At 39.0% G+C, this 20,619-nt stretch overlaps 1 protein-coding gene and 1 long non-coding RNA gene across 2 annotated transcripts; both read right to left on the reverse strand.

Annotated features, from left to right (window-relative positions):
- Positions 1-1,733: 1,733 nt before the first annotated feature.
- LOC120109619 lies at positions 1,734-4,602 on the reverse strand. The gene is made up of 2 exons (XR_005510439.1): positions 4,110-4,602; positions 1,734-2,453 (listed from the first exon to the last, which is right to left on the reverse strand). It is a non-coding gene; the product is annotated as an uncharacterized LOC120109619 (long non-coding RNA).
- A 1,261-nt stretch (positions 4,603-5,863) lies between these two features.
- Positions 5,864-17,572, reverse strand: LOC103719731 (ABSCISIC ACID-INSENSITIVE 5-like protein 2). The gene is made up of 4 exons (XM_008809108.3): positions 17,461-17,572; positions 15,744-16,782; positions 15,525-15,596; positions 5,864-6,528 (listed from the first exon to the last, which is right to left on the reverse strand). Exons 2-4 carry the CDS (start codon positions 16,593-16,595, stop codon positions 6,448-6,450), a joined length of 1,005 nt encoding a protein of 334 aa, XP_008807330.1. The 5' UTR covers positions 16,596-16,782; positions 17,461-17,572; the 3' UTR covers positions 5,864-6,447.
- Between the last annotated feature and the right edge of the window lie 3,047 nt (positions 17,573-20,619).

Below are 20,619 nucleotides of genomic sequence, written 5' to 3' on the forward strand. Positions count from 1 at the left end.
CGCCCTGTTACATCGCAGGTAAACCGACCCCCGCCTATAAAAGGGAGCCTTGGCCTCTCAGGAGGGGGTTGGAAGATTGATGCACTCTACAGACACTGTTTATCTCTCTTTTTACACTATTTGCCCCCTCCCTGACTTGAGCGTCGGAGGGCCGGCGCCGGAAAACCCGGCCACCGGTTCGTGTGCAGGCACCCAGACGGAGGACGCCGTCAGCTGACGGATCGCCGCCTCGCCACGAGGACCAGCTGCTCCCTCTCTCCGGCCACACCAGACAGAGGACGCCGCCCGCCGACCGGTCGCCCGCCCCGCCGTGGTGACTCGCCGCTCCCTCTCCCTCGACCGAAGATTGCCCCCGGGTCCAATTTCCAGCAACAGTTCCTGTTCTTTTTAATGGTAGCAAACTGCGAACTCCTTGTACTCTTACACCTTTATCACTTCACAAAACCACTGTTACGTAAGTAGTAACATATGGCTCCACCAATTTCAGACTGATTCTGGAAGGAACTGAAATAATTTGTGATTGCTAACTATTTTATTGGAATGCAAAATTCAAGCATCAATGAAACAATTTTAGCTCTAGTAAGCTTTTAAGAACCTTGTTATATGGTTCAAACCAAGCTTCCGGATTCGGCTCAGGCTGCTGAAGGAGCAAGTCAAACCAAGGCTGAATTGGAAAGTTGAGTCGACTCAGTCGTTGAAGCGGGCCGAGCCCAAATGATGGTCACTGTAGACTAAGCCAGTGGGTCAGGGCCCGTAGACGCGGTAATGAAGGAGGCCGCATCGGGAGAGGGCCACCTCAAGCAGGGCAGAAGCCCACGAGCAGTCTGGAGGCCTTTCAGCCCGGGAAAGGCCGACCTCTCCCCAACCTAGGGAGGGGCGAGCCCTGCGAAACTAGTGACACCCCCTGTCTTCGAAGGAGGGGTGGTTTCTTCTCGCAGTGCCTCCGCGGCCCTCATGCCCTTTGCTCTTCCGTTTAGTGAGGGGGCATCGGCCAGTCCGGAAGAAGCCTTGGCGTCGGAGGGAAGCACGGAGGAAAGCACGAAGGGTGGAGAAACGGGTGGTGGCTCAGCTTTGCATGATTGTGCGCTTCAACAGCTAGAGGTTCGGAGGACATTAATGAAGCCCGATTCGGCCGCCGACCTTGCTAACTTAAGGGGGTTGGACTTCGAAGCAGCGACGACTAGCCATGGGAGGGCGGTGAGGAAACTCTAAGCAGGTTTGGCAAAAGGGTTATGCAGCTCGGCTGGTGCCTGTGGGTTGGCCGAGCATGGTAGAAGAGATGTTGTGGGCCAAGTGAGGACCAAAGAACCGGATGTATGTAAGGAACTGGTGGAGGACTCAATGGCCTGGTATGAAGATATTGGTTTAAAATTGTAGAGGGGCTGAGAAGCCTTTTTATATTGTTCAAATCAAATTATTAGGGATGCAAATATTTTATATTATTTATTTGGTACTTTCCAAGGAGCCGGAACTTCCATTCTAACCCTTCTTGGGGGATTCCATTCACAAACGCAAAACACTCCTACGTGAAAGTGGTAACTCCGTTACCTCTTTCACTCCTCTAGAACACGGAATGAAAGGAGGCAAGGTAAGGCTTCGCCGTTTGAGAACCCCTTCTTTCACCTTTGTGAAAGGAGGCAGTAGTTTTATAAATTCCCATTTATAAAACTATAAAAGGGAAGTACTAATCCATTCAAATTAAATTATTAAAGATGCAAATAGGTGAGAGGTAATTTTTTTCCAAACAATCTTTTCTTCTTACTTTACTCAACAGTACTAGGAAATATAGACGATAAAGACATTCCTGAATAGATGAATCGACCTCGGCTACAATTTGGACTTGGTTGCCACAAACAATTTGGACTTCGTAGGTTTCAATCTGTCCAAGCTTCTCCACTAAATTATAGCTCGAACGCTACAAGTCTTCTTGTCCCCATTTCCTGGAAATATCCAAGGAACAAACTTCCTACCTCCACTCACAGATGGTCCTAGCAGAATTGCCATTGCGGCCTAGCTCAGCTGATTCCTTTCAGAGACAGCCACCGGCCTTCTTGTCCTGATGTATCATATTTCTATTGGCATGGATGATGGGGCCCTCGAGTCGTCGTCGGTCTGCCCCATGGATACGGAGTGGATGTGATTGGCTTGCAGTCATGAACATCATGAAACATAAGGAACACGCCAATAGCAATTCGGCTTGCACCCCAGATTCCTTCTATTTAAGAGGCCCTTCCACCATCCTTGTATCACCCAAAGTCCTACCCAATGGCATCAACAGCACACCTTCTTCCTCAACCTTTTCCCAGTCTACTACTCCGCTATCTTGCCATATTGATCCTCCCTATCAACTCCATCTTTCGAAGGCTCATGCCTGCCTTTCTCACTCCATCTTTCATCAGAACTCCAGCCAGCTCCTTCGAGCCAAGTGATGAAGCAGAATGCGTCGTTTGCCTCTGCAGTATTGAAAAAGGTGAAAAGATTAGTCATCTCAAGTGCCAACACTACTTCCACAAGCTTTGCTTAGATAGATGGTTGCAGCATCAGGGGAGGACATGCCCCATATGCCGAGACCATCTATATGTAGGTAAGGAGGTGAAGAGAGGAAGCAAGCTTGTGATGATCCATGGTGAAGTGGATAGTATTATCATCTCCCCTTTTGGTGATCCAGGCCTTGAGGATACATGGTGGATAAGGTAGATATGAGTCAGCTTTCATCAGCAGCACATATCTGTCTTCTTAAGCCAAATTTTTATTATAAGAAAATAAAGCGTGCCAAAATGATTGGGCCTTCGGAGGATAAATAGTGTCGTTGTCATGGTAATAGACATTATTGTCATATATACTTCCATTTTGACTTGTCTTTTGAATGTAAACTTATGGTTTGGGTTCTACTTTATGACCATTCTAAACACATGTGGATGCTGATGTTGATGTCGATTTGATGACTGCTAGCTTTTTCTCTGGCTCGTGTCTCACGTTGAATTGTTTGGCTCCCAGAGAGGAACATCAACGAGCCTCTACGGCACCCATTAGGAAAATTAAATCACACCTACTGTTCTAGTGGCTGATTGTGATTTCTCTTTCATTGTTCGATCATGCACATAGAGTTGATTTTGGTTGGTAAACAAGCATTCAACACATGTGATGCATGTTGGAAGCAAGATAAGTGGCTGTGGAGTCAAGATTAGAAGGTTTTATGGCATTTATATTAGATGATTAAGTCCACTTACACTTGGATTGCTAATACCTCTTTTGTCTTTGTTAAACAAAATAAAAAAGAGGGAAAGAAGCAGATGAGTTCAGTAAAAATTCATAAAAATTGTCCTTAAAATTTTGGGTGGCAGTTGATCAATTGTTCAGATGCCTGTCCACTTGGAATTTGATCCGTATAAAATTGTAGAGATACGACGAGAAAGAGTTTAATTCGAGAATATATGTACAATGTTTTAAGGCCATTTTTGTGTTTTTTTGGACTTCCATTTCTCTTCTCTCCTCTTGCTGAAAAGTATAGCTGGCTGTCTAATAAACAAAAAGAGTGCAATGGTCGATTTCTTTCTTTCTTTCTTTCTTCTTCTTCTTTTGCTTAAGCGGGCGATTCTTGCCACTCGGATTCGAACAAAATTAGAGAACAAAATATCACGAAGTATCTTAGACAACTCTCTCTTTTTAATCCACAATGTACTCTCAGGATCGCATAAACAGCCACCCAATTTACGGTTCAATTCACCTCTTTAAACACATGTTTGGCTCTTGACATTCTTTGGAAACATACAAGAAAAAAAGGAATTTGGATACTAATGCTGGCGAATATGTTGTCAACCCCATCAGGTATTTTATTTAATGAAGTAATATTTTTGGTTAAACTCTGCAGTTTATTAAAAGATAAGAGAAATGTCCCAAGGTTTTCTGAGATTTTGATAAATCATATATGTGCGTTACCGAGGCGGAGACGCCGCGACAGCTCCGCGGCCTCTTGAATGGCCTCCGATCCCGCTCAACTGCCGCAGGCATCGCGGCGGTGAACGAGCCAGGCCATTTCGAAGACCACCTATAAAAAAAGAAAAAGAAAAAGAAAAAGAAAAAGAAAGAAAGAACCCCGAAAGGCTCACCCGTTCCTGGAACCCCCTCCTCCCTGTTCTCTCCTTGTTCTCGGACCGGGATGTTGCCAGATCTGGGCACTCCGGCCGCGTGATGTTCGCCGCCGTCCTCGCTCATGCTGGGTTCTACCTCCGGTATCCTCCGCCGGGGCCTCTCCTCGCTGGACTTCACCACCCTCGCCCCCTGCTCTAATTAGTGAGGTAAGATCCGTCTATTACCCCTTTCTTTACTGCCTTTCCTCCTCCCGATCCACTCGGGAAAATAGATCAAATAGAAGAGAGAAAGAAAGAAAGAAAGAAAGAAAAAAAAGGAGAAGAAGAAAGAGGAAGAAGAGAAAAGAAGAGGAAGAAAGAAGAGGAAGAAGAAGAAGAAAAAGAGAAGAAAGAGGCCGGGCCGCAGGCGCCGCCGGCCGCGGCCCCGAGCTCGCCCTCCTCCCTTCGCGGGAGAAGAAAGAAGAAGAAAAGGGGGGGGGGAGGAGAAGAAGTCGGGAGAAGAGAGGGGGAGGAGAAGAAAAAGAAAGAAAAAAAGGGGGAAGTTTCGGAATAAAAAAGAAAAGAAAAATAAATAAAATGGAAAAGAAATAAAATGGAAAAGAAGAAAGAAAAGAATAAAAAAAAATAAGAAAGAAAAGAAAAGAAAAATAAATAAATAAAATAAAATAAAATAAAAAATAAAATATATATAATAGAATAAGTGAATAAAATAATAATTAAGAGAGAGATCACATTTTGAGTGCACCACTGCACCTCCTCTCTCTCCTTAATAAGTAGATTTTAGTCTGAATCACCCGATTGGACTTAAGATCTATTCAAGTTTATTTTAAAATTTTAATTTAATGAATAACGAATAATACATTTTGAACCGTTTGATAGATATAGAGAATTTGTCGAACGAGATTAGGATTCTGCGAGCGAACCAAAGTAAGTAATCCTGGCACAAATCTTATTGATTTCAAATTACTATTTAATTGTAGTATGAATTAGAGAAATATATATTTGTTATGATGCTTTTTTTCGAAAGTAAGATCAAGCATATAGTTGGATATGATTCATAAATTTGATCAAAATGCATCCTTCATAAATATTTAATTGGTATGAATTATAGTTATGATAAATTGCATGAAAATGAATTATTTTTATGAAGGTATGATAAAATTTTATCTTGTTACATGTAAGAATTATTATTATGACGAGCTGGGCAATACCTTACAGTAGCAAGACCGTGTCATGAGCCAAATTTGGGGCGTGACAAATTATGTCCGGATTCAGGTCGTGACAATATAACAACGATACCATGATAAAAGCTTTTAATTAATTTCCCTCGCAGTTTCCAATTTTAAGTAGATACCATGCTGTTGTTTGCATTGATTAACTTACCTTTGTGTGATGTTCGCATTATTGCTTTGGACACCAATGGAAGGAGCCCTCATAAGATGTTTTGCTCTTAGGTGAACTAAATTCCAGATGGAGGGTGGCTTAGCACACTCCGGCCGTCAGTAGATGCCATGCGAGACCGCATGGACTCCTGCATTTCAAATGGAAAAAAATTCTGAGGGCCATTTGCTCCAATACTAAGAAGAAAATTCCTCTAAATCATGCGTAATAGCCTTACTTAGGCAAAACATTTGGTCAGCATGTCTCATTACAAAGGATTGCCTGCTTCAAATCTTCGTAACAATAATCATGTGACTGAGTCCTTCGAAACAATCAACTCCATAGCTTCATGTGGCTTTCTACCGTCTGCAGTATTAATATCTCATCCCATCGCTCAAGTAAATGTTTTATAGACATAATGAAGTATCAACTACATTATATGATTCTGATTGCATGAACTGATAAACTGAGCTAGCATAGCAAATATACATAAATTTTTAACTGAACCTCCGAGTTAGAATTTACAAGTCAAATGAATCGCACTAATCCTGCAGCGACTTTATATGCAAAGCTTGATGCCCCGGAAGAGTTCACTTCAGCACGCAAGGAGTACTGTAATTACACTTTAGCTGCTGCTTTCGATATATCTAATGCCCAGAAACAATCAGAGCTGCAGTTCTTCACGCATCCACCTTTTATCCACTAGTTCAATGACCATCAAAGCTAACGTGCCAAAAAAAGACACATGAAATATATAAAAGAACTCTAATAAGTGCTCATGTGCCTAGCAGATTTACATTGAACAAAGCCTTAGTAGAAGTTTACAGAAGGGGCGGCAGCAGCATACGTAGGGGCCCTCACAATCTTAAAAACCCCAGAGCAGGACAGCGAAAAAACCAAAGCTACCACATATTTCTAACCCAAGACGCAAATACAACATCCCATGTCAAATCTACAAAATTTAATATGAACATGATCAGAAGGGAGCTGAACTTGTCCTCCGAAGCTGATACCTCGGTTCTGGTAGAGGTACTGAGAACAGTATCTTCTCCAATTCCTGCAGGGGGATAGAGAAATAGAGTCAGCTTTCTGGTGTGGCGTACAAGCTCAATCATCAGAAGAGAAACATTTTCACTAATGATCAGAAACTAAAACTAAAACTCTGGTCATGAATCGCTTTGTTCTTCTTTATGCCTGCAACATGAAATGCCCATGGATCCTTTGGAAATATAGCATCTCTGGTTTTCTCGCTAATCAATTAGGGAAGAAGAATGTACATAAGAAATTCAGTATTTTCTTGTAAAAGTCAGATAGCAATATTTCTTAACAACAAACATAAAAACAGCCACAAGATTGTAGAAGATGAATTTGATAATATGCACGGTGAGATGCAGAGGTTCTCTGAGAAAAAAAGCAGCCAAGGAGTATGTAAAGATACCAATGACACTTGCGAGGCGATAAGTTCAAAGAACTCATGGCATATGTGGCATGAGAACATTTACTATCTAAAGCAGACATTCCCAAGCGAGAGGAGAATTAAGCATAAACCGATATCATGTCATCATTTTTTTCGTTTTTTATACAAGTTTGTTCCCGTAGCAATTTCTGAGGCATAGGACCATTCACAAATTTAAGCAACTACTCTTCTGATCGCAGGTGCCTCTTTATCATCCTTTTTCAATCATGTAATACTCTATAATTATATTTTTTATGATATAGCTTAAGATCTCATCCTTACACAAATTTAGGAGCAATTGATGTTTTAACACTTTTCCCACCTACTATTTGGAAAATGCTCAATTGGATCACCAAGGAACAACATGGGAAAAAGAATTATTGAAGTCACGTTACATCTTATTCCCTTTTTTGGGTTTTGGGGGGAGTGGACAAACAGTCTTAATAAACCACCACCAAGGTTTGAACCCTGGACCTTCCCTCAAGAGCAAGCCTTTAGGAAAGGGGTGCCAATGCTGAGCTAACAGCCGGTAGCATCTTATTCCTTCTTTTTTAAAAAATCTATTTGCCATTAAAAATTCCTAATCTTCATGAGCAAGGACATCATCGATATAGATGTTTCTCCCACTCAAAAATTGCATTTGGTCCCTCAAAGGAACACCAGATAAAACTAAAGTAAGCTGATTCAACCTATACTCGCAGAAGGAATAACTAGAGCTGCTTCAGAAGCCCCAAAACTAACCCGCACAGTTTATGCACTAGGGTTGCTTAGCGACAGGCTTATGCTGACTCACTATTACTAAACATATCTATGCTTGTTGGAATGGAATTAGATAATAAAATTATGGCTTTTTAGTCTTTAACAAGAAGCATAGACATAAAAGAAAACTCTTGTCCAAACATCTCAATATGCATTGACAAAAAGATTTTCCAACTGCAAACAGAGGTAATATGAGAAATAAAAGTAAGAAAGTATCTAGGTTCGCCCAGATAAGACCAATGTTATTATTTACTCTAAACATAATAATTATATTAGTCTATTACCAATGATCCTAACAAAATGCAACCTACATGACAAGTAGACCTGTACCAGAGAAGAAATTGGTGAGTTTAGTTAAGATCCCTTCCAAAACATGCGATTGGGAGACGATTAACTGTCAGTACTTGCTTTGGCATGCTGGTCAAGGCTAAGGAAGCCTGCCTTTTGGCTGGGTTTGAAAATTCGGCAGGGCTGGAACAACAAAGTAAACAGATCCGATCACACATTTTTGTTTGACTGCCACATGCACAGGACACTTTCTAGTGGTTGAGATAAAACGTTAAGAAAGTTATATTAAAAAAAATTATGTTCCACTAAGTTAGAAGGGCACGTGATATGAAGATGGAATAGTTATTAGAACATCTAAAAGGAGAGTAGAAGTGACCCAGTGAGGAAGAGCATTCTAATTTCTAGTGATGGATCTGAAAAAACAAAAGAAAAGATAGAGGAAGGACCTAGGCTGAAGCAGAAATAAGGATAGAGTGTAGCTTGAGAAGAACGAACATAATAGTTTGGAATAGCTTGAGATGAAAAATTCATAACTCTAGCCGTGGTTGATGGTTTAAGATATGTCGGTTATAGTTATGCTTGCCCACTACATAGTCTTAAGCAGTCGAAGCAATTTGTCTACATCACCATCATCATCGTGCTACTACTCTCCCATACCTATTATTGGTCATGAGACCATTATTTTAAAAGGTGCAGATTGTGAAGGAAATGAACTCATCTATCATCCACAAAACATATAGAGGAAGATTGTGAAGCAAAACCAACATAAAGCAACAAGCTAGAAACTCAAGAATCTTTTAGAGGGCAACAGAACTCCAGATAAATCACATACATGCCCAATATCAGTTCAGATGGTAGAGGAGTTCACCAAGACATCATCTTGGCCTCCCATCACTAGCATTTCCTAAACTCGTAACAAGAAAATGTCGATAACCCTGAAAAGCTCAAGCATGAAACTTGTGCCTAATCTCCTAATCAGGTTAGTTTATCCAGAGGACATGGAAGGATGGGAAACCAACTATCTGCATCCCCTCTTCACTAATATGAGAACATGAACTCCAAGCAACATACCACAGCAACAACCTACTACTATATACTACTCAAACTAATACCTACTCCAAAAGACTCCCCTCCCATTACTGCTTATGATGACTCAACCAATCATCCTTGCCCTTACAAGATCTTTCAAATATCAGACTACTCAACTCAAAGATGCAGACTACAGAACATCTATTCTAGCTCATAGTTTACACGCAACACCTACTTCAAAAGCCACCTTTGCTACTGTAACTGTTTATATGATTCATTTTCAAATGGGTCACCCCAACATACTTTCGCTAAGTGAAAAGGTCATCCCTTCCTATTTTTGATTGATGAAGATCATTGCTTTTACTTGTTAGGGTTTTCATTGTTCTTGTATGAATTGGATCAGGAGTAATGGAAGCAAATTCATTTTGACTTTATTGCAATTTCTGGGTTGAATACATGACTCTTTTTATCAGACCTATTTTGAATAGAAATAGTTTCAACAGGTACTCCTTTAGGAGTAGGCCAGGTTAGGAATGTCTAAATTCATAAGGTCTGTGCTTTCAAGTAGTTTTGATGTCTCTAATGCCTTCATAAATGGGATTTGCAATTACAGGAATGTTTTGAGTGCCTTTTGTTGGAAAAAGGTCTTATAGCTCAAGCCAGAGGTTAGGAGCAGAATTGAATCTATGAAAGGAGAAGGCCACTTCATGCAGTTAAATCTTATTCAGAAATTTAATGACGTTGCTAGATTTCAACTCCTTGGAGAACATTATCATATTGATGAGATTCCATGATGAGAGTGTGACTTTCAACCTTTGAAATTGATTCTTAGTTCCAAAGCAAGCTCAGGCAATATCATTTCTTTCCTTTCACCCCTTGTTTTCTTCTCTGCCAGGGATTTTTTCCCTTTTCAGTCCGTGACATAGGCCTTTCTCTTCCAAAATCTCAATCATTTACGTCATCCCTTAATCCTATTTATGTATCCATCAGCTAATCAATCTTAGTGGCTCACACATAGTCAAAAATCAGAATTTTCAGGAGTTTCCAGCAAATTAAAAACATAGGTTAATGTTTACCCATATACGTCCAATAGTTTATAAATTTAACTTAGTTCGCTTAAAATGAGCAGTTCTAACTGAACATAGACATTTACACATTAGTTCAGTTCAAAAAATCTTTCTGTTGAACAGAGTCACCCCACCCCCTCCCTCTTCTCCCCTTCACCAACACATAAGCACACATCACCCACCCTTTCCCCTACCTCACCCTCACCCCCTGTGTCCCCCCTGGTCCCTACTCAATTGCCACAGCAGAATTGTTGAAGCCTATAACAAGAGCACGCAGCTTACAATTTAAGCAAGTTGCACTGTTACTTAGTGCTATTTATCACCATAGATATATGGCCAAGCAAAATATCTTTATAGGTAATCTTCTGACATGATTGGATTGTGCAGCATGATTGGTTTTCTTTTAACTTCTTTATGCCTTCTCCGCCTCCTAACTACAGTAGCAAATCAGGAGAAAGTTGCACAAATTGAAGATAAGGTTTTTGTTAAATTGAACTGTTTTTATAATGTAACAGCTATATAAATCCATGTCTAACAATTTCACAACAAGAGCACTTCACTGACTTTTCTCAAAATAAAGGTTGAAGAAGGGCTTCTTTCCACAAGTAGGTTTCTTTTTTTGTTTTTCAGTGCTGCCTTATTGCTTCATCTATTTTGCAAAAGTAATGCAACTTCAACAATATGTTATTTGTATCAAAGGAACCTTATTCTCCCAGTGGCTTGCTATGCTATTGTAGCTATGGTAAGACAACATGCAACAAGTTAGTTTTCCCTGGAAGAACAACTAATCAATAATCGTGATCGAGACTTGAAGGTCAAACTTCATTGACAAATAATACAACTTCTCGTTATAGGAACTCAAATCAGGAAGTCATCATGAACTAGATGCTTGAGAGTTGAAACTGTGCAAACCAATATAGTAATCATGATTTAGAGTATGACAATAGATAGTGAAGGATTGCACCCTTGTTTGTCATTGCAATTGAGTTACTAAACTTCATGGAATTATACTCAGAAAGTTTCTAAGCATCCTAGATTGCATGAATTAAAGATAAAACCAATCAAGCATCCATATCTAACAACTACCCTTTAAGTCTTCATGGTAGGCCTCTGTATTGCCAAAAACTACCTTGACTCAGAATGTGACATGAATTCATGGCAGTAACATCCAGGTGACAATCAGTTGTCAAAATCTCTTTTATCCATCCATGGACCCTTATCGAATTAAAGCAATATTCTTATAGCCAAACCCATTTTGATGAGATATCTTGGATGATGATGATGACCCTTGTGGTGGGGAGATATTTTAATGATTTTAATATACCAAGCACAAAAAGGTGAATATTGTTGTTTGAAAATTGAAACTTCATGATTATATCTAAAAGTGATAGAATATGAGGGCAAGATGAAAACTACCAGCCCAAAGAAGATGGGAAAGTACTTGAGATTTACTTCTACTCACACATGCTTGTATTCTTTTTTTCCGGTAACTTTGTATTCTTTTTCCAAGGCATAAATAAAACTTCTGCTAAAAATAACGTATTGATATGTGGTGAATAGTCCTTAAGAATGATCTGCAAGAAAATTTCTTCAAAGATGACGGATTATAATTTGCTATTAAGAAAGTTCCACAGTAAAGATTTGTTATAGTTAAATATAATGTTAGCTTGATTTTGATGCTTACTAAAAGGCTATTCCTAGAAAAGGAAAGCTCAATAGAGCATGTATTTTATCAAAATCAATAGTAAACATAATTATTATCGGATTCTTACATTTTGATTCACCCAAAACACATAAGTACTCATGTTTTATTTTGATATAGATATAATTCACTGACAATATAAATCACCTAGAAGTTTCATTTATTGTAAATACAGAAGAAGAGAAATTAAAATGACATTGTTTACAGCCACTAAAGTTTACTTTTCCTTGTACAAGCATGTTTTATATCCATTTAGTTCATAAAGCATGTTTTATATCCATTTAGTTCATTGCGATGGAAGTCTATGTTAAGATCAGAAACTTAAATGGATGACTAGAATAACATTTGATTTGATTTCCTTATTTTCTTATAAAGTTAAGAAAAATAATATTTATTACTTATTGAACATTATTAATGAACTTAAGGATTTGGAAATTTAATTTCATTCATATAAAATGAAAATTTAAGAATAATTTGTTTTCTAGAACATTGCATGTGATTGGTGCAATTTGCTTTCCAAGATTCAGGATGGAATCGAAGGATTGATCAAGAAGAGCCTTCCAAACAAGCATACAGATATAATGATTTGAAAGGAGATATATGGAAAGAAATTCCTTGTGCTCTTGATCAAGATGCTTTTCTTTAGGAAGCTTGCAGTTATACTGGGAAAATCTTGCTTTTATTTGTTCAAAAATAATGTCAGATGATGTCTTTGATCATAAAATGGGACAGACAAAAAGTGAAGATGAAGTTATGGGCGATTAACAGGAACTGATTCGCATTTTTATCTATTGTCTATGGCACTGGTTTTACCATAGGCAATTAATATTTCGATGATGTGGGGTGTTATTTACTACTATAAATATTTCTCATATTTATTTATGTTTTATTGCCATTAAAAACAAAGGGTTAATCATCACAGGTACTGTACCTTAACAAGGATATTATTTAGATAACTCTGAGACCTATCAAGCAACCAACTCTGAGACCTAGAAGCAACCTAAGCAAATGATGAGAGAAGCTAAATTACATACTTGGAAATTTTAGAAAAGCAGGCAAAAGGCCACATGCCATATTCGATGTCATATCACAAAATAACTTGGAGAGTTGCAACATCAGGTAAAAGACATGGGTTAAAGGTCTAGCCTGTGAGAGCATAAGCACATGTCATTTGCACACATTTGCACATCATAAGTTTGCAAAATTCCTTATTGCCATCAAATACATTCTTTTTCATTTAAAATACTAAAGAAATTGAGAGACTTTAGTTCATAGTATACAGAATGTGAGCTGGGGGCATATAACAGCCATCCCAAAGAGCCACTAGAGTGGAAAGCAATCAAGAAGAGGAGAGATATAGAAGAAATGAAAAAAGATCAGAGAAAGTCAGAGAACTTCTGGTTACAATTCCCCTCTTAATATCAGTGAGTTTCTTAAAGGTATTCTTATTGGTGGAATCTCTCAAACAATATTTGCATGCAGACAAGCTAAGTTTGGTGCAAAGAAATTAAAATTCTACCATGTGGTTTTCTTAGCAAATCATGGTGGATGCAAAGGATGTCAAAAATAAAACAATATGAACCTTCTCCATTGAAGATTTGAACTGCAATGGTTGAAAATTCAAAAAGTTTGATGGCTACTCCCATGTACAAGGATACGTAACAATACATGCATGCACCCACAAAGGCACGCATGCACGCAGGCGCATGCGCACAAACAAAAGGCTTGGCTCTAAAACCTAAGAAGGCATAAAACCCAACGAAATATCAGCCCTGTCCATGGGATATGTGCTCTTGATGCACATATCCCATGCATAATCGATATGCTTTTCTTGGAAGATCCATAACTATCCCAAAACTCCGTACCTCAAACTACAGATATGAGATCCCAGCTAGAATTAAAACAGCCCACAACCCTTGTTATTTCCACATCACAAGAATGAGAGTTTCATTTGCAAGGTCATCAATTCTTGGTGATGACCCAAAAATTTTCATAAATCTTTCTTGACCAATTGCAAGAAAGATTCTGAACAATTGACTCAAAAATTAAAAAAAAAAAAAGCAAGAACAACGTACATGCAAACCTTATCCACCTACTTCCATTTTTTTCTTGGGTTATCAAAGATTTGGATCTTTTCTAGAAAAACTAGTCAGAAGAATAGCTACATTTTTCTTGGTACCAGAGTTACTAAATCAACTGTGATACCATACCTAGCCATCCAGCCTTTTCCCAGCTATTTAGGGTCAGCTACTATACCCACTTTGATACGTGTGTGTATATTTACATGCATGCATGCATACACATGTCTAACATTTGTTACTTTATGAACTCGAGTGATGAAATCTAAATATTAGCTAAATTATCAGAGGATAATTAGAAACACAGATCTTGCTCAGGGCATTAGTAAGGATAGGAAAAGAAATACCGAAGGTTTGTCAAATGAGAAATTTCTAGCTGGTTTGTCAAATGAGGTTTGTCAAATAAAACACAGATCTCATATTGGAAATGCATGTGCATCGAAGGCCTACAGAAATTCTTGGTAGTTCTCTAGCTTGTCATACAATAGATTAGAAAAATTATCGACCTATAAAGTGATTAAATAAGTATTCTTGAGTCAAATTAGATGACAAAGGTTGGTTTGCATTCATGCATTAAAAGAGGTATGGTGGACATAGATTAAGATCGGTGACAAGTATCCTTGGTAGTATGGTCAAATATTGAAGCTTCTTACTTGGGAAATTTTATTTCATTAGCTAAATAATTCAAAAGCAAGAAAAATCCAAAAAATGCATTTTTTTTTTGTCCACTTAGAGATAGTACATGATAATAAAAATATAATGATTTGGTGGGCATTGCGAAGATTATGCAGAGATAATTACAAACAACTTAAAAAGAAAAGGAGTAGACAATAAGCAATGTGCTAAAATCTCTGACCTCCTAGTTGTTATTTGTTTTACATAAGGAGAAGAGCTTTCAGGATGTGAACTACATAATCAAGTGCTTGCTCCTCTATTCAAGGTGGCATTTTTTACCTTCTAAAATCGATTACAGGGAATGTGTTCACAATCAGAACACATTCACAAACAACTATACCTGTCACAAATCTCTCAACCAAATAAAGCAATACAAGATTTTGAGTTTAGCCTGATAAATGTAGGGGAATATTCGGTCTAAGCTTTAGAGGAGTGCAAATTAACAGAAGCAAGTCATAGGACATAAGATTTTTAATCTTTTGAAGTAAATATACATTCACCAACAATATGTCTAAGTAAATATCCAATTCAAAGTACTTTGTTGCACTCTCACTTCAGAAAATTATGCAAACACTTAATGCATGTCAGATGAAGTGCTCATGTATTCTGTAAAAATCGGATGAGTAAAGTATGCATCTGTGTGCCAGGAATCTGATTTTTGAAGAACCACTTTCTCAACATTGAGTTTTACATAACTTAATCATTGATAAAGTCAAACTATGACAAATTGCCGGAATAAATACATTCATCTTATTGTTAAAAATCTTGGTTCATGATTCAACATCATACCAAATCTTAAGCACAATGAGTCAAGAAATCAAAAGTTTCTGCATTGAATATAGGAATCATAATTTTCAAATGCACTGATCTTAGATAACCTACAAATAAAGAATAAGAGACTACCACTAGAAATTTGTGTTTGATGATATGGAATACCAAATACTCATGAATAAGGCTACATCCATCAAAATCCTAAAAGACAAAAATGAAAAAATATACCTTCTGTTTCTTCAGTCTCACATTTTCCTCTTCCAGACGAGAAACCTTGATTTCTAGTTCATTTGTGTAGGCCTAGCATAACAACACAAACCTTTATTAGATAATGAATGATTGGATAAAAGTATAATAAATACCAAAGCATCGTATACCACATCATAGCAGACTGAAGAAAGGTGAACCAAAAAACAAGCCTTAAAAAAACATAAAGTGGAGCCCAACCTGCTTCCTAGCTCTTGAACGGGCAGCAGACTCCCGATTCTTAATCATCCTCTTCTGCCTCCTCTCCACTAATCTGTCCGTCCCGTCCCCTGAAGCTGCTCGTTTACGACCTGGCGGTGTCTGTGGATCGGAGAGCGCCCCCAATCGAGGAGATGAAATGTTCATCTGGCCATCAGGGAAGACAGCGTCCAAAATGGGGCTGGTGCCAAGACCCAAAGGCTGGGGGACCGGACAGCTCGGGACATAAGCACCCATCATGCTTTGCTGCCCCTGCTGATGCTGATCCATGGCAGACATCTGATGATATTGCTGCAACCAATGTGCTCCCTGTCCAAAATCCTGCAGCCCAGCCGCTGGATTGGCACTTCCAACAGGACCCACATTCCCCATAATATCATTCACATCCTTAGCACAGCCCTCCACAACCACCCCAGCCTTCACCAGAAAGTCCTCCAGTGTCATCTCTCCAAGTGTCGACTGCCTCTCACAACCTGATCTCTGCTCCTTGTTGCTCTTCTGCTGCCCCTGCTGGATATCTCTCCACAACTCATCCACCGTCTTCTTGCTTAGGGCCTGTGGCATGGTAATGCTTCCCTGGCGCTGGAGGCCAGAACTAGAGGTATATTGGCTGGTGGCGGTGTCAAGGTCCATTCCCATGGGTTGGTTGCCCTCTGGGAACACGCTTTTGAGGAGCTCATCAAGGTTCATGCTGACTAAGGGTTCACCCAAGTGGCTCTGGACCTCATTGAGGGTAAGGCTATAAAGGGAGCCTTGCCTCGCCAAGCTCTGAATCTGGGATCGCTGCCCTCCACTGCCTCCACCACCCTGCGACGCCATTGTCTGAATCCTCATTCACCGACTCCTCAACCAAATCTCAGCAGTCAGAGCCTCAGGCCCAGACCCCACATGCAAAATCTCTGCGAACTCCAAAATACAAAAAGAACCTAAAACGCACGAAGAAGTCTTCTCTTTTCTTCTGAAGTTCCTCTTTTTTGATAAAATCAACAACAAACACCTTCTATCCTTCCAAACCCCTAATCTGCAAATCAAAAGAACACAACTCAGAAAGAGCTTCCAATAAAACAAACCTAGTGATCCTGAGAACTCGGCTGAAAAGACTTCATCTCTGACTACCATGAAAGAACTCAAGATGCCCCTAAAAAGAGATTCCCGGAACTAAAAGGGGCTGAAAGTTTTCATCGATTCCAATACCCAAAAATATTTTTAAAACCCTAACAATGCCCACCTTCCCACATCGAACCAATCCCTTCAAAATCCCAATCCAATCCCCAATCCCAAAACCCAAAACCAGAACAATCCCATCAGGAATTCAAACCAGAACATGTTAAAACGGACCAAATATCTCATTTCAAGAAAAGAAGCAAGGGTTCAAAAAAGAAAAGAAAAGAAAACCCCCCAAAAGGGAAAAGACTGCACTGAAAACAACCCCGCGGAACCGGAATTCAATCCCGTAGGCATAAAAGGAGATTGAGGGCATCTAATTTGGAAGAGAAACAAGAAAATCCAACAAGGCCCATCACCCAACACGCGACCTTGCCCCTCCCAAAAAGGCCTCTGGGAACAAGAACCATCATGCCCTCAATCTTTTCCTTTTCTTCCCCCGAAATTTCCACCCCTAAAGAACCTGTAGAAGAACCCAAAATGCCAGAAATTCTGACCCCAAATAAAGCAAATCCAAAAATCTCTTCGTACTCACCAGCACTCATTCTCCTTGTTTTCCTCCAATCGAGTCGCGGTGAGAGGGAGCGACGATGAGAGAGAGAGACCCAAGAACCAAATGCCCATAAACAAAACCTATGATTTCGGCCGCGGTAATGCTGAGTTTATATATTTGAGGGAAGGGACTACTTGGGGCGGGCCCCACCAAGGTGGACTTTTGACTTGTCGTCTTCACCAGAGATCCTACGTATCCAATGGGACTTGGGTACTGTAGCTTGGTCAGAAGGTGACGTCGTTGGTCAACGTAGGGATATGGCTTCCAAGATATTTGTGAGGGTTAGGGCTTTCTGTAGACATGTTAAGATCTTGACATAGATAATCGGGGTGCATTCTGTCGACTTGGTGGCCCTGCTCCAAGATCAAGCTCTTGTGACACTATGAAATCAGCAAATCTTATCGCATCTAATTGGCGAAAAAAATGATTCGCTTAAGTTTTGATATAAAGAAATGTCGATGTCTGTGACGGTACAAAAAGATATATAGCCAATTTTCTCATCATCTATATCTATGCTATATCTTTGTCATTTTAAATATTTCAATATCTTTATGTGCTCACGGTAGTTGCAAGGTGCTATGGTGCATGAAAAACCAATGGATTTTTTGTTTCTGCTTCTCCATTCTCTGCTTATGTTACAGCTCTAATCTTATGATGACTTCTTCGTTGCAATGAAATGATGGGGGCTGATTAAACTTCTGCATAAAGTTATAAATAAATAGCATTGTTTTCACGCACAAATGCGTTGATGTAATCAGAAATATCACCAATAATATTGAGGTAATAATGTAACAGTGTTGTTAAAAATCGAATCATTATCTCAAGCATCAAAAAAGAAATAGCGTAGCAACTATAGATTTGTAATGCTTTGCATCGGAGTCTATTGTTTCTTGCAAAACTTCATAAAGCTAGCATCTGGGCTTTCAAATAAAATGGAGAGTAATTTCACTATTCCAACAAATTGGAAAGGAGCCAATGAAGGAGAAAATAGAATTGGTGAAAATAATAACCAAGGGCCGAACTAATGTTCCCTTCCACAAAACCTTAAGCCACTTCAACAGTTACAGGCCAATAGCTAAGATCTGGATTTGATCCATCCACGTTGATGGCTCAGGACTAGTTGATTTCGAGTAAGATCTACGAAGCATTACATGTGAACGCCCAGATGTTTCTAGTGTAATCTTTTTTTTGCCTCTAATTGGGTCCGGTCAGATCTGATCACATCTTGTGTCAAATCCATATACAAACTTGTTGGAAATCTTGGTTTAGATTTGACCTCAGTATTCAACAGTATATTGTAGTAGGGCATATGTGTTAGGTCTAGTGCAATTTGATTAGATGAGGCCCAGATACCTTGCTTTGCTACCTTTAACCCACTTTTTAAGTCAAGACAATGCCTTCAATGCATGACTTGAGTGGTTTCAGATTCCCTTATATCTTAGACATCAGCTTTTGTTGAACTTAGGAAAGCCTTCCTTTCTATTGCAATCTTATGATGGTGAGAGTGGGTGGGACGTGGGAGGCCCCATACTTTGTTTTATGCATCAATGCATACTCTGTAAAGCAGACTAAAGGACTCATCTTTTCTTATTTAACATTCAACCATCTTGTAACCATAGTCTTTTGAATTCTACGATCGGAGTTATGTGACATACATGTAAAGTAATTGGCAAATCAATAGATCATTTTTCTTTTAAAAAAACCTTTTTTTTTTGGTTGGAGTACTTACTCTTTTCTATTGTGGAGTCTATTGTGTTTGGCACATTGGATCTAATGTTTGGCACCTACTCTCTAACTACTTACTCTTGAAGCAAGTCCGGGGTTCAAATCGTAATAGCAAAATGGTAATGACCTGTGATTGCTAGCTCAGTTTGACATGAGATTGAGCTAGGAATCCGACCATGTATGATTGAAATTTGCAGTAAATAAATAGAGCTTCGACCTTGAGGGAAGTTTGAATGATATGTTTGCACCAACATAGTTGAATTATTTTTTGATGCTTAAGAATTTAGCTAGAAAATCATAAGCGATAAAGGTAAATATCATCTAAGCAATTAGATGCACTTATAAACAAATTGTAGTTGGATTAGCTTAACTTTTAACAGTGTAAATTAACCAATTAAAAGGAAGAATCGTGTGCTACAGTTATGTTCCTCTCAAGATTCCTTTAATTCCAGAGTGATGCAAGAGTTTATTTCACTTTATCTCAACTACTTGCTTTTGCTTTGGTTGTCTATTTTCCACATATCAAATGTATCTTTTGGAAAGACAGTAATTTGAAAGGAAAAGGAAGGAGCACCATTCAGACCTTTCTACAATAGAAACCCAAAAAGTTAAAAGAAAGAATAGTTTCCCTTAATTTACCCATCCTAGAAAAAAGTGATTATAATAATTAGAGTGCGATCAGAGATCATGCTAATTAATGACGTTTGGCAATAACCTAACCTCTCAGAATTACATGAGCCCTTATGCATCCATTCCCAAATGAAGCTTACACCATCATCCATCTTTAGGGAGGATTTAAAAATTGTGATGAGATGCTATTGAACATCAAGTATTCAAACTCATTATAGAAAATTAAGGGTACATCTTGCATGCAATTGCCAAATGTCAATTATCAAGTCTATGTGATGTAGTTGATGACATTTTTTCAGAAAGACTAATAAATAGTGCACTTGCTTGTCTACCATCTTGCATCCAACCAATCTCATCATAGAATATAATATCATGCATTCATGTCCATTGTGACGATTATAAGCGTGTATACAAGAGATGCGTGACCTTATCAAACATATCACAATCTTCTACTTATTTTTTCCATTGTATGAGTGCTATAATTAAACTAGTGACAAGGAGGGGACAGAACCCAACAAAAATGCTAGTATTCAATGCTAGGGCCTGCAAATCCATCATACTTCTGACATATTTAAAATTTTCTAAATCTTTAGTTCCCAGTACGAATTCCTCGCTCCTCCCAATTGGGCACAGGGAGCTCAATGTAAACCAAGGAAGCTGCCTTCATGTCCCCTCTTGTTGTTAAAAGAACCGCCAAATATAATTATACTGCTTGTTGCTTCCATGCCAAAGGACCATTCACAATTCTATCAGAGTCTCCACCCCCCACCCTCGGGTAAAAAAGAA

This window comes from Phoenix dactylifera, unplaced genomic scaffold, assembly GCF_009389715.1.
Source record: "Phoenix dactylifera cultivar Barhee BC4 unplaced genomic scaffold, palm_55x_up_171113_PBpolish2nd_filt_p 002515F, whole genome shotgun sequence".
Taxonomy (NCBI): domain Eukaryota; kingdom Viridiplantae; phylum Streptophyta; class Magnoliopsida; order Arecales; family Arecaceae; genus Phoenix; species Phoenix dactylifera.

What these genes read in the sequence shown, in the direction of transcription:
- LOC103719731 (XM_008809108.3), bottom strand. Translation starts at nt 16,595, where the DNA reads ATGAGGATTCAGACAATGGCGTCGCAGGGTGGTGGAGGCAGTGGAGGG. An exon ending in GTTCAAGAGCTAGGAAGCAG is followed by an intron (nt 15,597 to 15,743) that starts GTTGGGCTCCAC and finishes TTGTTATGCTAG; the next exon opens with GCCTACACAAATGAACTAGA. An exon ending in TGAGACTGAAGAAACAGAAG is followed by an intron (nt 6,529 to 15,524) that starts GTATATTTTTTC and finishes ATCCCCCTGCAG; the next exon opens with GAATTGGAGAAGATACTGTT.